The sequence below is a fragment of the Anser brachyrhynchus genome (genome assembly GCF_964034855.1).
Source record: "Anser brachyrhynchus genome assembly, chromosome: 1".
Classification (NCBI taxonomy): Eukaryota; Metazoa; Chordata; class Aves; order Anseriformes; family Anatidae; genus Anser; species Anser brachyrhynchus.
In genome coordinates, this window is record NC_137694.1 from 47,678,336 (window position 1) to 47,697,087 (window position 18,752).

An 18,752-nucleotide genomic window follows, 5' to 3' on the forward strand; every position below is an offset into this window, starting at 1 on the left:
CTTCCTTTTCATGAGCTTCAGGGAGACCTGAGCACACGGAGACCAAAGGCTCGATATTGTTGCTGTTGCAACTCAGCTTGCATTGACTGCTCTGGGTGGTCGAGCTCTGATTTCTAGAAGGCAGTGTGTTTGAACGATAGCCCGCTGCCTGGATCTCATAGCATGCTTTCCTACCATACTGGTGATATTTATAGCATGGAAATACCTGTAGCAGATTTTAAACTAAAACTGGATTCGTGGCCCACTCTGACAACCCTCAGTCATCCCTTTCGCTTGTGTGCGTTTATCACCACCAAAGCTGCACGGGCTGTCAGTTACACTGCTTTCTGCTGGCAGCAGGAGGATGGCTGACCCTCTCCCTTTACCCCAGCAGCGCGGACACCAGCTGGCACCAGGAAGCGCTTCCCTTCCCACCGGCGTTCAACGAGAGTGAGCCCGCCTGGGGCTGGGAGGACGAGCAGGGCTTCTCGGCGCTGCGGCACTCCGGTAGGACCAGGGCCCCGCCTGCCCCTGCCCCATCCCTCCGCCAGCCGCCGGCTTGTGCCCAGCGCCCCGCTAGGCCCCGCTTTGGCATGGGTGGTGCTGGGGGTGCGAGTCGCCGTTGCCCGGTATTCCAGGTGCAGATCCAGCTGGGGAGGCTCCTGCCCCACGCCCTGCTGGGCTGGACGAGGTGATGCCACGGCCTGGTGGCCGCTGATGGCCTCGGCCTCCCACGAAGCAACCAAGCAGGCAGGTGTAATTTCCTGCGTTTGCTGAGAGTGGCATGATAAAATCTTACAGATACGATAATCGAGTTAGTCGAGGAGAGAGCTCCATCGTTTGTCCAGGCAACTTAATTTGAAGCATAAATAAGTATATCATGTTATTCTTTGTTCTAAGATCACGGAAGTCATTAATCTGCCTTAACCTCTGCGACGTTTCCTTCTAAAATCGTGTCTGGTACATTACAGTGTGGAAAATACCACAGGGAAAGACATGCATGTTATTTGCATCCTGAGGCCACATAATAAGGCCTTTGTTTCCCTTCTCTTCAAATTGTAAACAAGGAATGATTGCCCTCGGACCAAGGCTGTGTGTTCAGCCTGGATCTGAAAACAGGGCTTTTTGCAGGGGGTTGTGGACCGCATGAAAACCCCCGACAGGTGCCGGTGATGTGGCCAAGCCCCTTCTGTAGCACAGGGGCTGTGTCTGTGATCCTGCACATCACAGCAGCCACCTCCGACACCTCGTTTTCTCCCCAGCCAGGCCCACATAACTCACCACTGGTGGTGGCAGAGGTCTCCTACCTGCTCGTGACCCCTGCAAAGCTCCCTGCTGGGAGGCATGATTCACAGCCATTTGCTTCATTTTCTTCCCACAGGTAAATGCGAATGTAAAGAGCAAGTTTTGGGCAATCCCAAGGTCTTCTGTGGGATGAAGTACACCTACGGTGAGTTGTGGTGAGGTGGTGGGGGCCTACAGGGAGGTCCTGCAGAAGTATGGTATGGTATGGACCAAACCTCTCTCTGCAGCTGGCCAGGGGGGAGCAGCATCCCCTGAGAGCAAACTCCAGCATACAGACACAGTCTGGCACTCAATCACTGTTCGGGGGATAATGGAGGCGGTGTCCCAAGCCCCTGTATCCCCTAACATCTCTGCACGCACTCAGCAACAGAGCGTGTCAGCCCTGCAGTCCCATGCGGACAGATCTTTGTCCTTCCCAAGGAATACAGATACCGTGGTGCCTAGTCAAGCTGGGTGAAGCACCTTGCTCTGTTCAGTGCCCCTCTTGCTACCAAAGTACCCTTGTGCCGAAATCATGGGAAGGCAAGAGCTGGAAGGGCCCTGAGCACTGTTAACAAAAATGAGTCATTGAAAATCTCTGTATAGACCGGGTGCCCCACACGAGGTCTAGAAGCCACTAAATCTGACTTACACTGAGTGGAAGGAGAGACAGGGATCACCACAGAAGACAACACACAGAGAAGACAGCTCTGGCAGCCACTGGGAGCTTCACCCTGTCAGCAGAGCTCGGCTGATGCAGTGGGGTGGTGTGGGCATTGCACATTGGATCTGAATGAATGAGAGGAGGCACGTTGTTTCCCAAGACCTCTCTGGTCTGTGCCAGTGAACCACCTCCCTCATACTGCTGCAGAGCAAGGAATGTTTTGTGCAGCACTCCCTCCCGTCAAAGTCTTCCAGAGGTTTCTTGCACCTGTTTCATCTTGCACTAAAGTTGAAAATGTGCAGGGAGATAATCCACACCTCTGCAGGCTGCGGAGCAGCCCACAAAGGGAAGTTCAAGGGGCCGCGAGTTGTTGAAATATAGCTCTGGCTTAGTGATATTAGAAAAAATCTGATTTTGCTTTGCTTTGCTTCCTGGCTGCGATAGTGACTGTGTTTAATCTTGAAAAAGATAAGAAATGAAAAAAAAGGCACGAAAAACCCAAGTTCATAAATCTTATCTAAAGTGCACTCAGGCTTCCCACCCTTTCATCACTCAGCATGCAAAGGTGTCAGCTCAGCTGGAGAGACAGATGAATTATGGGGCTCATCACGAGTTCCAGGAGGCCATACCGTAGGAGGAAAGGTTTCCCCGTGCTTCATAATGTGCAGCGCTGAATAAAGCACCACTGGAGGCATCAGTGTGGTCCAGGGCTGGCTGATGTGTGGGACCTGGGCCCTGAGCCTCCACCACATGGGGACTGCTGGCAGTCACGGGGTGCGCCGCTTCTAACCCCATCCCACAGGGGATACCAAATGATTGGGGTGTGCCTGTGGGTATCCGTGAGCAAAAAATGCTCCATGATTTGCCTCAGTCCCCACCAACGTCTCAGTCTCTGCATTTGGATGTGGCGGTTCTTCAAAGCAGGAGGACCAAGGCAGGATGGGGACAGCCCTTCACATCCCTGCCTGCTGCCTCATCTGCCTGCCCAGAGCCCTGCAAAGCCTCAAGGCCCATCCCTAAAACCAAGGCTTGCTCTGGGGGAAATCTTGGCCCTCACAATTTTTGAAAATGAGGTCGTGGGACCTCTCCCGCTGCCTGCGTGGCAAGTCCAGGGGCCGTGGCCAGACCAGCGGGCGGTGTCCTTGCCCACAGGTGTGGGGATGTGGGCATTCCCCCTGCAGCTGTGCTCCCCAGCCAGGAGCATCCTGCTAATGCCAGTGTAACAAAGTCATTTGTCTCACCGTTTCACCCAGACCTGCACTAGACACAAAAAAGACCACTGTAAATTATTTATATACTGCTGTTTTTTAATTCCTATCTTCTCAGTGATAAAGACGAAGATCTTGTCAGCGCATGACAAGGGCTCCCATGCTGAAGTCAATGTGAAGATCAAGAAAGTCTTGAAATCTACAAAGCTGAAGATCCTGCGGGGCAAGAGGATGCTCTACCCTGAGTCCTGGACTAACAGAGGCTGCACTTGTCCAATCCTCAATCCCGGTAGGTTTGAATCCCTAGGAAGTACATCCCCACTGTATTCATACAGATTTCATCCTCAACCCTCAGTCCCCTCATGCCAATGAGTTTAAAACTGCAACCCAGTGCTCATTAAAGTATTGGCTTCTAAATCATTTGGATTCCAACAGCAATCACTGTCAAATTTGAATTTTGTAGAGAAAACCTTGGTTCATTCTGCAGACTTTTGCAAGTACAATTGCTCTTCCTGAAGCATAGTAACAGCATTACAGCTGTACCAGTCTCAGTGTGTTCCCACAGGGAGGTAGATGGATGTTGCACCATGACTATATGTCATATCTTTCCAAAATTAATGCTAATTTGAATCCATAAAAGCACAGTTAAATCTAATCTGTGTCATTATATTGTACTGAAGATAGAGTCTAATCTCAAGGGAAGATGTCTCTTTCAAACTAACATTAATTAGCATCTGCAAAGTTCAGAAGAGCCTCTCTTACGCAGTGCAAGGGGAGCTTTGGCTTCATAGTTTTTTCTTATCTTTCACTGAAATGAAGTATAATCAGTTCTGGTTAAACAGTGCATGCAGTCTCCGGTAGGAGGGGAAATCCATAGTCAGGGTTTTCTTCAGCAGAGCAAAACTAAGATACGGTTGACACAGCTTTCTTTACAGCGCCAAGATAAACCAAGAGTTACAAACTCAGATGAAGGATTTTCTTTCTCTAAGGTGCATACATTGCTTGGCAATCACTGATCAAAGCGTTGACTTCAGTACTGAGATTTCTTCTACGTGTGCAGCATTAGGAGCTTCCTTCAGGGGGAAGGTGCTGTCTGCAAGGCTGAATCACACAGAAAGGTTACTCATTGATGAGGCATTTGCAGTCTTCTTTCATGTCCACCGGAGTATTTTGCTTTGAAGGCAGCCTGCCCTGATAGCACGGCTGCAGTTGGTCAGGTGCAAGGGTCAGATGGATCAGCAGCATTAGGCAGGACTTCACTGTTTAAGCACAGCAAGACTTTGGATAGTGGCAAAACACCATAAATCTGTAATGAAATAGATAAAGATGTTTTAATTTTCTGTATGCAATGCAAACCCAAGTGAAAAACCCCCGGTGCGGCTGCCTTAACAAACCTGGAGGAAAGCAACATAAGCTTTCAGACACTGACTGCACAGGGCAGCCCCGCACCTGACACCCAGCTTTGTGAGCCTGTAAGCTTCAGGGAGCTTCCCTGATCTCCCCCAGCAGAGGAGAAGAGAGCAGCGAACACAGAGTCCATTAAGATCGCTGCTGCTTAGACACCAGCGGAGGAGTGGGGCTGCGACTGTCTTTATGTGTCTGACACATCGGGAGTTATCCCCTTCCTGGCCACTCACAACATCGCTGCCACACCACACGACCATCACCTCCATGATATTTTAGGTTTCTGCAGAGTGTCCACTGAGCTCTCTCCACTGCAGGCCGTTGCATTTTAGTGGACCAGCCTCTCCCCGTGGTGCAGCAGAGGAGCCTGTTTCTCTCTGCCAGCTGCAGAAGGAGTCACAGCAGCTGGTTCAGGGCAGCGGTGCACGCTGCTTGGGTCCCATCCCAAACAGGGAGCCCATTCCAGTATCTGCAATGTTGCCAGCTCTCACGACTTACATCGCAAAGCTTGATGTTTTCTTGAAATGCAGCTGCTGGAGTCCCATCAGCGTAAAGTTATCACAGCTTTCATATTAAAAAGCAGCTGTGAAGTTTGGAATATCTCTTGGTCCTGGTAGGAAACTTGAAAACATCAGCTGAGTGCACCTTAAAGAATCAATCAATCAATCACTTCAAAATGAAAAAAAAAAAAGGATCCCAAATATTTTTTACAATCTCATGATTACCTTTAGTTACCACATTCATTACTGGGTGGTTTGCAATACCAAATACCATATTAACAGATTTAACCCTCTCTCAGAGTAGAGCTTGTGACCTCTGGATGAGTAAAGCACCACCAGCAGGATAAAAAGCCAAGCTGACACAAAGCAATTTCCTGACATATAGCTGTAATGAAGATCACATCTCCTAAAAACATAGAGGAGATTAAAAAAATATATAAAAGCAGAAGAAAGAAAAACAAATTTGTGTTGTGTTTCACAGTGCTGAAGTGATACCAAATGGAGGATAGGCTCTTAAAGGTTCTGACACGAAATAAAACCTCCCTGCATTTATCAGAACTCCACGGGCTGTTTCAAGATGATAAATGTGCTGAGGTTCCTGTGAGAGGGTGATCACCACACTGGGACACCTTCCCTCACACACAGGCTCACTGGGGCAGGCTGGGTTTCTGGGAGGACAGAAAGATGCCAACATCTCGGCTGTCTGCGGGGAGCAGGAGCCTGTCCAAATCTCAGCTCTGCCACACACACACACACGCACGAGCAGAGCGCTCCCTGCTAGCAACACAGGCAAAGCGCACAGCCTCTAGTGCTGGCTTGTGGCACCTCAGTTGCTCATTTTGTTTTGGTTGTACAGTTCTGTGAAGTCAAATTGACAATCTAGGAGGCTGAATCTTCCTACAGAAAGAGAGTCAGCAGCCAAAGCAATATTAGCTTTCTCTCTGAGAGCATGTGCCACATTTTTCTCTCGAGGGAGTAGATTTAGGAGCCCTTGAAAAGCGATGTTTACAACAGCAGGATTGACATGGCCAAAATGAAGGTCTCACAAAGGCTATTCCTGCCATGCACATATCCTGTGTTTACTTGGCAGAAGAGAGGATGTGTGTGCCCAGAAGCTCAGATGGAGTAGATAACAAATTGTATTGAATTAAAGAAAACATGCTTGACCTTTAACTAGAGGACACTGTCCCCCCGCCACAGCCTTCCCTTATGAGCAGCAAAACAAAAACCCAAGAAAACACGAGCAGACTGCCTGCTGCGGCCGGGCTGGAGCTGGGTGACTGGAAGGGCCCTGGGCCCCCACCTGCCCTGGGGCGGCCTCACCCCGTCCTCCCCCAGGCAACCTCTGCATGGCTCCAAGTGCCCCGTGAGCCGTGCCCCAGAGCCAGGAGCACCTTTCCACCCTCCCACCAGCATCCAGCTGGAAAACTGGGCTGGTACATTACATCCCAGCAGTGCCAGGGTGCGGGGAGGATGCTTGTGTGCCACTCAATATATACACACGCAGACAAATGCTCCAAACAGCCGCGATGGAAATCACTGGGAATGTCATTTCTGAGAAAATACAACGTACTTTTACAAGGAGGTTGAAAGGAAAGCTTTTCTCCCCTCTGTGTTCCATTTACCGCATAGCATCAGGAGGATTTTGAGCAGTACACAAGCATGGGGCCACCCTGCACAGTCACTGCTGGAATGAGCTCAACTGACCACTTTCCAGGTATTAAGGGAGGTCTGAGGCAGGTGGCTGCCAAATGAGTGCAACATCAGTTCGTAAACAAGGTATTGAAACTTGTCCTGCCAGCCGCAAGACCTCAACTTCAATTCATATTTAGATGCTGGCAAAATCAAAGCCTGCATATGGCATCTCTGTCACAGCTGCACCTCTGGGATTGTTTTTGCATAGGTACAGATGGAGGTGTAGATATACAGATACAGTTGAAAGTCATAAGTGTAAATATTTATCCATATAAGTGCTTTTTTACTCAGGACTATAAGTTCAGGCTTTTTGCCACATTAGTAGCCCCCCTGAACACAGCGCTGTGCAGTCCCTGACCACTTTGCTGGTTTGCAGGCTTGGAGTACCTGGTGGCAGGACACGAGGACGTGCGGACGGGCAGGCTCATCGTCAACATGAAAAGCTTTGTCCACCAGTGGAAGTCAGCTCTTGGAAGAAAGGTCCTGGAGATTTTAAAAAGAGACTGCAACTAGATGTGCGCGACCCCTAGGGCATTTCTTCATGCACAAAATGCAAAAGCCTTCACAGAGGGAAGATCTCTAGGATGAAAACTGGAACGTAAGAAAATAGTGCCAAAACGCGTAGCGAGGCGTTATGATTTGTAGGCGCTGTCTAATTTAACCCTTCCTGGTCAATGCCCTTTCACTCGCCTGTAGCTTCCTTGCGAGGCGCTCCCTGAGCCCGGCTCTTTGTTGCGTTGAGGGGAACAGAAGGAAGGGGGGCCTCTGGTCTGGCTCCAGGGCAGCGCCAGAGCAACACCCACGAAGCCACCCATCACCCCGACTTATATTTCCACCTACCGGGGGGAAAACCTGCCTGTGATCTGCAGCTGGGAAGCGAAGTACCGCTGCCAGTGCCACCAGCATGGATCTGGAGTCGCTCCCAGAGGCTCCCAGAGGGAGCTGCAGGGCAGGCAGGGCTGGCGGCAGGCCCCATGGCAGAGGGTTGGGTGCTGCCTGCTCCTCACCTCGCCATCCCACTGGAGGTTGCAGGGGATCAACCCCCTGCTCGTGCTCGTGCGGGCAGACCTGCCAGGTGGCGTGAATTCCTCTGCCCTCGTGCACGTGTGATGCAGGGCGGGTGCTGGCTCTCTGCCTTCGCTGCGGAGAAGAGCCGGCTCCGCGGGGCACGGCGCCTCTGAGCTTTTGTCCTTGAAGTGTTAAAATATGAACCCAGCCCCTTGTAAATATTTCATTGTATAAAGCACTTTACTACCTGCCACTTCACGGTGTGGAAGGCCGGATTGTGTTGGGGAACGAAGAGGCTGAAGGTGGCACTTGAGAAAACCTTCTTGAAACAGAAGCACTCCTGAAGACGCCCCAGCTGGACAGCGTTGACGGCATAAAGGGAACAGCCAGCCTGGCACTGGCCGCTCAGAGCATCCCAGGGTGCAGTCTGAAAGATAGTAAGCATTTGCACTGAAGTCCCAGCTTCAGACCAGCGCTTGGACTCCATGGGCAGGACTCCAGCGAGACTTGGCAAGCAGTACGAAAAGAAGAGACTTTGGAATAAAAATGCAATTGCCAGAGGAGGAAACTCTGCCTGCAGGAGAAGGAGTGGATCCGGAGAATGGAAAGGACTCCCATTCACATATCCCTACCCAGTGATTCACGATGGGCCTGGAGTTTATTTTATTTTTATGTTAGTATTTAAAACTGAATGTTTGATTTGTTTTCTTCTGTGTTATTGTTTGCAATATATATGGCCATTATACTTCCTCATTAACACCAGTATGGAATATAGCACAGTTTACTGCAGTTTTCAGCACTAAAGTATATCTTTTCTGTAAAGCATCTTTAAACCACCTTGCATAGAGTGTATTTTGTTCAGGAGTATGAGAGGAAAGAAAAGGCAGACTTACAACATCATAAAAGCTACAAGTCTACCAATCTGCTTTACATATGTATTTTTCTTTCAAGGTCCTGTGGACTCACAAAAAAAAAAATGATACTATTTTGGTAATTTGTTTTTATATCTCATCTATGTAATAAATATATTATGATTTCAACAGCTTCGTCTCCTGCTCCTGCTTATGCCACTGGCATTGTGGTCTTCATGCTACTGAAGAGCACAGCTAAGTGTGAAGAGAAGCTGCTGTGGGGCATATGTTCCTCCCTGGGGGTAACGTTTGCCATATGGTAAAAAGCCAAGTCACGTGGATGGCTTACAGAAAGCTAGCTTCAGGTCTCTTTGAGGAGTCTTAATCATAAGCCCTTCTCAAAAGAGGGGGAATTGCTACCTAAATATTTTCAATGCTGGCTGGATCCTTGCATCCGTACAAACCTGGTGGCTGATCTGCAGAGCAGTAACAGATAAATACCAAGTCAAGGACAGCTGAAATCAGGCTTGCTGCCTACATTTGAAATATTTGAAACTGTAAAGGAAAAAAAAAAAAAAAACGCTGTAGGAAGCAAACACTGTGGCAAAATGTGTTCAAGAGCACTGCAGAGTGAAATCACAACAGGGCTAAGTCAGGGACTTGGCACACTACTGCAGAAAGGCTGACTGTACCTGCAGCGAAGGACGGAGTTGAGCCATCAGCAAAGCAAGAAAGCAACCCGACATCAGTAGTTGCCTCCATTCATGTGGGATAACCTCACAGCAGCAAGGTGGCCAGGCAAGCCCTTCCCAGCCAGAAAAGCATATTGGGACATAAATCTTCACAACTCAGTGAGTTTATCATAGAATAAATAGAATCATAGAGAATCATAGAGTGGCTTGGGTTGGAAAGAACCTCAAAGACCATCTAGTTCCAACCCCCTGCCATAAGCAAGGATGCCACCCACTAGATCAGGTTGCCCAAAGCCCCATCCAGCCTGGCCTTGAACACCTCCAGGGATGGGGCAGCCACAGCTTCTCCAGGCAACCTGTGCCAGTGCCTCACCACCCTCAGAGTGAAGAATTTTGTCCTAACATCTGATCTAAATCTCTGCCACTGAAAGGAGCCTTGTGTTGCCTCCAAGTGTCACTGTTTCCAACACAGGACTAGAAGTAAGCAGGGCTGAGGTTGGCTGCCGCAGGTGCCATACTCCCATTCCCTGTCAGCACTGCAGGGATGACTCTCAGCTGGCAACACGCGCTTGGGTTGCAGGAGGTAAAGCAGGTGTTTTGGAGCCAACTGCCACTACAGCACAGACACAAAGCAGACACAGCAAACCCGGCCCACCCAGCGTGTCCAGATAGGACCCAAACCTAAATTTTCCCAAGATACACACAGGAGACCTCTTTGCTCTTTCTGGTGTGTTCACCCATAAGCTCTTCAGAGAAGGGAGACACCCAGCCCTGCCAGCACGTGTTTACAGGATTTCAGTCCCTCCTTCCACCAAGCCCAAATCCTGTGACATGAGGGTTGTCAGGACAACATACTAAACTAAATAATCTGCTGAGCACGTGGAGATTTCTCCACTGTTGTCTGCCATCACTGCTACCTGTAGAAAAAAAGCAGGACGAGCCACCCAGATTTGCCCATTAGTTTTCAATAACGTGACGCTTGGTGCTTGGAGAAGGCCATACCCCCATGTCCCTGAGGCACCCCACGTCCTCCCTCAGGGACATGACGTTACACACACAGTTTCTTGCTAAGTAAAAACCCGCCAGCAGGGTGAGTTTTCCCCCGGCTCTGCAGGGCCTCCTGTGATGGGTGCTTCTGCAGGAAACACCAGGTGGTGGGTCAGAAACGTTTCACCTCACCACCTCTGATGTTATACCGTGAGCCTGCACCTTTCTGTCACGACCACCCCACCAGACACCACCATGCCTACAGGCTGCGAGCACGCGGAGGAACGGGGGACAAGCCGCCTCCGGCCCCGGCAACATCCTGCCCTGCCACAGCAGCTGCCTGAGGGGGGCCTGCGCAAGGCGTTCCCCCACCTCCCAGGCACTGCTGCCAGGCCTCCCACGTCCTTGTCACCTCCCAGCCCAAGCACCGGTGAGCTGCAGAGCCACTGTGCCCTCCTGCCACCACCAGAGCCGTGCAGGGCTCGGGGCTGGGCTGGTGGCGCGTGCGCTGGGCCCGTCCTGGCCAGCTGGCGCTCGCCGCAGAGGAAGGCGCTCCTCCAGCCGCCTTGGAAAGTTACAGGCGTGTTTAATATAGACGTGCTGCGGGGCAAAACCTTCTGGGATGCGACCGTGCTGCTGAACGTGACTGAACATCTGGTACTACCAGACCGCCCAAATGGAGAGCAGGGCCCGTACGGGTAAACATAACAACTCGGGAACAAATAGCTGCAGTGTTGTTGTGTTGTCAGGTTTGCTTTTTTGTTTTTGTTTCGTTTTATTATTTTTTTTTAATCTCTATTTTTAGTTATCATATTGACTTTCAGTATCAACAGTGGATAAACATCTCAGAAATGTCCAGTGGCTGCTGCCCCAGCATCCAGAGGAGCACTGGCTCTGGTACGGCAGGAGGAGGTCGGCTGCCTGTGGCCCTCCTGGACGGATGTGTTGATTTTTCGATGACGGTGTTTCCAAAGCATGCCTTTACCCAGGGGTCACCGCTTCTTGCCGCTCTTTTCCCACAGTTCAGCATGGAAACATTACGAATGCCTTTTGTTGATGCAAGGGAGGGCAGTGAGGCCTCGGCAAGACTCACAAGCTGGGAAATGTACTATATATGGAAAACTTGTTGGCTTATTGCAAATGTTAGCGTGGTCAAGAGGGTAACGTGCAGCACCAGGCACTGGGGAGCTGCTCTACGTGCCCAGCCCGGCTCCAGGCTGTGCCCAGCCCCTCACTGCTCTGTCACTCCAGTGGCTTGTTTAGAGCAAGAACAATGCTGGGTGCTCACAGATGTGATGTGTGCACAGACGTGTTGTACTCATGGATGTGATGTGCTCATGGATGTGATGTGCTCAGAGATGAAATATGCTCACAGGTGTGCTGTACTCCTGGAGGTGATGTGCCCACAGAGGTGATGTGCTCACAGATACGTTGAAGCCCCACTGATGCACATAGGCCAGAGAAGATGTTGGCATGCCCAAGTCTTGTTCCCTGCAGTTCAAGGCATCTCCAAGCTCTGTGAGGACACTTTCTGAGCAGTAGGAGAGGTGTACAAGAAGGCTGCTGGGAGGGGGTGTAAGTGTGGGTGTAGGTGGGTGCCGTGCATCCCCACAGGATCCTTGCTGCTGCATTTCCCAGATATCTTTTCTCTGCTCACATTTCTGAGCTCGCTGGCCTGGGCAGGCTGCTTGCACTGCCAACATTTTTTCCTTTTTTCTGTTCTCTCAGTGTTATGCGTAGACTTCATGTGCACTCACTGAACACAGGACCTACATTCTAAGTCATCTGGAAAACAGGGCTGGCAAAAGGCCCTTGGATCTGTATGAAAATTAATGAGAAGAATAAAATTGCTTCCTAAAACATTAGTGACGTTTCCCTGAACTGATTTGCTGTGGATGTGCACCCCTTTCAGCAGGTGCAAAATCCAGTCCAGCTTCAGGCATGGGACACATGCTGAGGTACTGAAACAAAGTAAAAAGAGATTAAAATCAGGCATCCATCCATAAGTCTGGCATTAACCTCTAAGGACAGGAGTAAGGATCTTTCATCACTGTATTTCCCATGCCTGTATTTCCCATGCTGGATTCACACGTCTTCTCTATGTGGTTCAGTAGGAGATATCTTTAACATCATAACCTTAAAATATGTAGCTGTAGAAATGCAGTTGCTCTGTTTCTGCTCTTCATAAGAGCTGGTTCTCCTCTCCTTTGTTTGCATCAGGTGTAACTCGTGTTTGGACCTCAAGTGTTTGTATGGCCTCCATGTGGTCACATCTGCTGTGTAACCTTTATGTGGGCTTTCCTAACACCTGCAGAAGATAAGCAAAATTCATTGCACATACAAGGACAGGGACCAGAGCTTTGCCCCCCTGACATGAGGTGGCAGTGGCAGGTGCCAGTCACACAAGAATCCCCTGCACCCACCGGAGCTGTAGAGAGACCCAGGAGCGTGCCAAGAGGGGTGTTACAGCTGCCCAGTTCCCCCTGCAGAGGCAGGTCTGCAGGTCAGAAGACACAAATGTGCTTTGGTAGCTCAAAAAGTGCCACCAAGGGCACTCAGAAAGCAGAGCAGGGGGCTGAATCCACCCTCGCAGGGGCAGGGATGTTAAACAGAGCTGAAGCACAAGTGGGGACGTCAGCAGGTGCCCGCACTGCTGCAGGCAGGTGCAGGGACGTGGGACCCCAGCCATGGCTGCCCTCGCCCCTTATGCTCCCAGGGCTGAGAGCTGCAGGAGGGCTTCCTGGCCAGCGAAGCGGGGAGGCCACAAGCTGGTGGCTGGTCACTGACATGCACATGGCAGGCAGCCAGCCACAGGCTCTGAGCAGGCTCGGCCGGTCGGCACCCAGCGGCCCCCTGCACTGCCAAAGGCCCTCGGCCTCCGGAGCAGCCTGGCTGTGCTGGGGCATTTCGGGAATGACCCCGCAGTGGCCGTGCTGACCATTTCATGGTATGGCGGATCACGTGCCAGCCACCGGAAAATTTCCTGAAAGCCGTGCAGCTGATCCGCGTGTCCGTGCCTCCAGACAAGCAGCACATCCTGCCCCACGCCTTGGCTCTGGCCGTGGCTAATAGCTCCACAGGCAGGAGGAAAAAAACAACAACAACAAGAAAACAGAAGCCAAGTTATGCGGCCAAGGGGACAAAAATATTTTCCTGGTCACGGCGGGTGACCGGCAGAAACCCTGAAACGTGGTGTAAACACCATTCAACATGACGCGGAGGCGGCTGCCTGCAGCAGGCCGGTCTCAGTGCTGGTCTCCCCCTTTTCGGGGGGCCTGGGGCTGTCCCAGCCGGTGCTTGGGGTCCAGACCCCTCACCCTGCCAGCAAGGTGGGGTGGCCAGCACCGCCAGTCCTTCTCGGGGATGTAAACAGGACGCCCCACCCCGGCTGATACCGATCAGATGGACATTGCAGAGCGGGGAAAAGGTTGGGCCCCGCCGCCGCCACGCCGGGTTTTGTCGGCCCAGGTCTGTTCCCTTGCCCTCGCTCTGTGCTGGTGACTATTTAACTTTGACACATTAAAAGCAATAACTACCGAATGCTTCTGAGCAAAAAGCACTTATAATTGGATAATGGCCACAGAGCATCAGTTGCTCGGTTGCCTAACGCCTGAAGGAAAGCACGAGAATTTTTTTTCCACCCACAACCCTATTATGAAGCTGACAAGGTCCTGCTCCCTGCAATTCCCATTAATTTTACTGCTGGGCTTAGAGATTTATGACAGCTTTGTCTGACATTCGTGAGCCAGACAGGTATTGTTACATGCCGATATAACCCCGGCAGCAGCCAGGAGTTCTCCACAAATGACTGCGTCCCAGGCAGGCTGCAGCAGCGCTGGAAAACTCCCGGCTTTTGTACAGGGAAATACTAAATAAATGAGAACCGCCCTGAATTGCAGTCTCCCTTTCCACCCCCAAGGAAGCCCTACGCATGCCAGAGAACAGAAATCGCTGCTCATCCTGTGTTCAAACACTAAGCAAGCTTAAATCCTTAGAAATCCTTGAATAGCTGGCAGATGATGACATGCACCAAGGACATACCATACGTGTCATTTAAACCCGCTGTGATTTGGAAAAAGTCAAACACGCACCAGTTATACTACCCAGGAACAGAGGAGGAACAACCAGCTGGCACTCTCAGACTTCTCCTTCTAGCACTCAGTTCTCTATAGATTCAAGGATTCTTTTTTTCTTTATATAATGTCCAAAATAGAGAGAAAATAAACAGAACTAATATAGCAGCAGTACAAGAGAAAATACCATTGGGGTTCCTGTTCACAAGGCTATCCTGGCATTTATCTGAAGCTGTTGACATATTTAAGAGCTACCCAGGCCCTGCCAGCTGGATGCCAGTGTTAAGCTCGCATACACAACCGAGATAACTTGGTGCTTCATCCTGCAGTTTGTGTGTGAGGTGGCAGCAGGGCGTATTCTGGGGCACGGCGCTTCCAACCAGCAGCACTCTCATGGTGAGGGCACCGCCGCACTCGCTCGCTGCCAGCTTGACACAGGCTTTGTAGGATGCTTGGAAGTGAACTGGGGTCACCCATGGAAAACCAAGGGTGCTGTGTGGTCTTTCGTGTTGTGGCAAAGTGGTTTTGTGCTAATGACTGGCGTGCTGCTGAGCATGACCTCCAGTCCCGTTCTATCCTTTCTGCTACCTGAATGAGCACAATCTTAATAATAATGAGCCACAAAGGTTACTGGCTCATCCTTTCTTTTTTGGTTAAGGAAATGAATTAGTCAATCATCTTAAGCATTGCATAAAAAATAAAATATAAAAAAAAAAAAGGAAAAAAAATATTCCTGTCAAGGGATCTACTGCATTGCCCATTATAGGCCGAGAAACAAACCTCAGGTATTAGTTCCCAGACTTTTTTAATGTGAGGGGTACACAACAAAATCCATTTTGACTCCCTATCATGTTATGTGACAACAGAAGAGAGAACAAACACAGATAGTTGCCCTTACAATGCAAACAGCCACAAAATAACACAGTTTGTACATTTTTCCCTCAGCTTTGCCTCCCTCACATTCCCAGCCTTGGAGCCCTCTGCTATCTTTACCCACTGATACAGTGGCAGCTCCGCACCCCGGGGAGGTGCCTCCTGGCACCGGCTGCTGGCGCGTCCTTCCCGCAGGACCACCGGCAGAGGTCCTTGGAGCCGTCCGCCTGGGACATTCGCACGGCAGCGGTGGTGATGGGGACACCCTGACAGGCACCCAGGCCTTCATCATCCTGCTGCCGAGCAGGGGGACACACGGCTCTCGCTGGGCATCAGGGTGCTGCAATGGGGACACGAAGGCGGCCTGAACTCCTCCTGCTGCTGGGGCTCTTCTCCAGCCTGGGACTACTGAAAACGACAGGGCAGGAGACGAGACATCCGAGTGGACAGAGCTGATTGCCTCAGGCGGAGACATCCCCCCTGTATGCATGAACAGCCTGTGGGGCACTGTAAACTTCTTAGAAGAGAGAGTGTAAAAATTTGCCTTTAAAAAGAGAAGAAAAGTGACAGCCATCGGTTGGCAATGAGGAAGAATCTACAGAAATAAATCAAATACAGAGGAAAAAAAAATAAAGGAAGCATGCAAAACAGACAACCACTCGAAAAAACACCTGTCATCGTCTCGCAGGAGCAGTACCCACGGGCTTGGGCACCTGAACGAGCTGAACACCCCACGCGGGGCTGGGGGCTGGCTGGCTCCTGGCCGGCCCTGCTGCGGGCAGCCGAGGGCAGCGCAGGGCTCCCGCTGCTGGGTGCCAGCCGGGGGCCCGCGGGGCGAGCAGCAGGCGCTGCCCACGCTCCCTGGGGGGTAGGGGATGTGCGGCCATCGGCCCGCAATTTGCATTTAAAGAATTCATAAAAATTCCAGCTTCTGCGGAGTTTATAACCTTGACATTTTTTTATCACCCCCTGGCTTGTTTCTTTTTCCCTTTGTGACCAAGCAAACCCGTACAAATTAGTATTCGAAAGTATGCAATTAGCAAGCTGCTCCTGCAGCTATGTGGCTCTCCTGCCACCCGGTTTCCCAACGGTGGAAATCAACAATAAAGAACAAAGAAAAGAATTTGCTGCCTCATATTAATGACTGCTTTTGAGGACAGCATTTGTATTTTAAATGAATAGCTTGCTGAGGACAAAAAGGTCAGAACTGCAGTTTACAGTGGCGATAGAGGAGCAGGAGGGCAGAAGAAAGGCAAAAGCTGCAAGCAGACAGGCAGAACATCATGCTTTGCTTGCTGGAGAGGCTGAGACCAGCAGCCAGCCACTCTGAGGCCACGCGTTTAGGGATCAAAATATGGGCATGGTCCCATGAAGTGCTGTGGAGAGTGGTGGGAGTGGAGCACGCTCACCTCCCAGTCAAATGAATGAGCCCTGTGGCACACGGCATGGTTTGGAAACACTCAGCACAAAAGATGTTGCTCAGTGATCCCCTCAAAATCCTTTCCCTATACAAAGCCATAGATCCATCGACCTACACGTAGAAATTTTTTATCAACGCTCATCTCTGATGCCCTGAACGTGCTCTGTCCCCTGAGACATTGTCTGTGGATGTGTCATAAAGACCCTGCCAAGGTCCAGCAAGAAAGTCAGTGCCTACACGTTGAGTACAGCTACCTGGGAATGTGTCCTTTACTACCTTAACTTCTTCATATTGTCTAAGGGTAAGGTGAATTGAGAAACCCAAATGAAACATGATTCTGGTTCAAGTTATACCACAAAAAACAGCCCTCCTCTGTGGGCATCCATCAGGAGATGATCTCAACCTGCTGGCTCTTGAAACGTGCAAGCTGAAGATGATCCAGCATGGGAATATTTTAACCTATAATATACAATGAGAACGCAATAGCCACAACACACATGGTGACAAAGCCAGCTGGAGAGGAAAGCTGAAGTCTCTGAATGGGCCCCGGGATGCCCCGAGGTGGACACCCGTTGTGGTGAGCGCAGGCTGTGCAGCCAAGGCCAGCTGATCGCCACCTTCTGCAAAGGTGCAGAGAGGACCGTGTGGCTTTTCCAAGTGCAAGGGGTTGTGCCACTCATCTTTCCACAGCACTCCAGGATAAAGCAGGCCCGTGACCCCCCAGGCCACAGGGACTGGCTGGATGTCTGCAACAGGGCGATGAAGCTCTAGTGAGGGCTGGACCATCAGCAAAAGCACCCTGGTGCACTGCTGGGGAGAGGGCAAAATCCACCCATCTTGGGCCACCCTTGGAGGACAGTGGTCCCTTTTGTCGCAGGCTCACTCCAGCACTGGCTCCAGGGCAAAGCTTTTCAGGAAAAATTAGGATATGCTAAAGCTGACTGACTGCTGAGCTCTCTTATTTACTATAATAAGAAGTAGAATAACATTTAATTAAGTGCATGTTTCTGCCAATGCAACAAGCCCCTACCTGTGATTGTGTGTGAAGCACAGATGGCCTGAAGGCATAGTACCTGAAGGAGAAATTCCAGTCCCTTGAATAACATATTAACATTTTTAGCATACATTCAAAGCATTTAATGCAGTAGGAAAAACATGTGTTCTGGCCTCAGTGTCCTTGATAAGAGACAAGAAGGAAGACTGTAGCTTTCAACCAGTAGATTCTTGGTCCACATCCCTTTTTGAAATGTTAGAGCCAAGAAAGCAAGCAGAAAATCAGCTCGAAAATGAGGCTGACCGAGCAAAGAAATGCACCTTTCAAACCAGACCAGTTCTGGACATACTCCTGGAAGGAGTGATTGCAAAACTACGAGCCAGATGAAACCAGCCCTCTGCCACCCTGACCCCCATCCCAGTGCTGCTGCTGCAGCTGAATCACCCAGTGGCTCAGAGCTTCTGGCACCAGGCTTGAGAGTCTCCCCTGGCCTCTTTCTAGGCATTTGGGCACTATCTGAAAAAATCTTTGGCTAGGAAAAGGAGTAGCTAAATAAGTATCTCTTTAAATAGGTGTTCTCAAGGTACAGATTAGTCCTCGTCTTGAGCAGAGCAGGCAAATAATCCTGCATGGAGACGTGGGAAGAGAAAAATTATTTCAGGAACCATCTGGTAGGACTGGCCATTCGTATTGTAGGTGTGATGGAGCTGGAAAGAAAAGGGTGCTTAGAATTGGACAGGGTGCAGGAGCACAGGGGGTGGCAGTCCCCCACTGCTTTGTCCTCTCTCAGTGGCATCCAACATGCTGAGCAGAGCCCTGGCCAGGATGCACCCACCTGAGCAGCCAAACAGCTCTCACAGCATCAGCAGCATTTGCTGGGTGTCCCCAGGTGTGGGGGACCACAGACAGGCAGGCATGTCCTGAGGGCAGGTTCCTCGCCTCTCTTCTGGTTGCTGGAGCCCCCTGAGAACAGGCAGCATCCTCTCACACAGCACTCCTTTCCTCCCCCTGCCCTGCCACAGGCTTCAGGAAACAAAATATTCCTGCTTTGGCCCTGCTTTTTAAATTCACGCAACCTTAAAATCACGACTCATTTCAGACATGCACAAATCAGTAGGAG

At 50.6% G+C, this 18,752-nt stretch overlaps 1 protein-coding gene across 4 annotated transcripts in view; it reads left to right on the forward strand.

Annotated features, from left to right (window-relative positions):
- NTN4 (netrin 4) overlaps nucleotides 1–8,784 on the forward strand; it is a 39,231-nt gene extending 30,447 nt beyond the window's left edge. For 3 of the 4 annotated variants that reach the window (XM_080552277.1, XM_080552274.1, XM_080552276.1), the window contains exons 7-10: nucleotides 371–486; nucleotides 1,361–1,429; nucleotides 3,254–3,424; nucleotides 7,111–8,784. In XM_080552277.1, the coding sequence (XP_080408403.1) occupies nucleotides 371–486; nucleotides 1,361–1,429; nucleotides 3,254–3,424; nucleotides 7,111–7,247 (493 nt within the window). In that variant the 3' untranslated portion in view covers nucleotides 7,248–8,784. The remainder of the gene's footprint in view (nucleotides 1–370; nucleotides 487–1,360; nucleotides 1,430–3,253; nucleotides 3,425–7,110) is intronic. The other variant, XM_080552275.1, reaches the window with a different exon arrangement.
- Nucleotides 8,785–18,752: the final 9,968 nt, after the last annotated feature.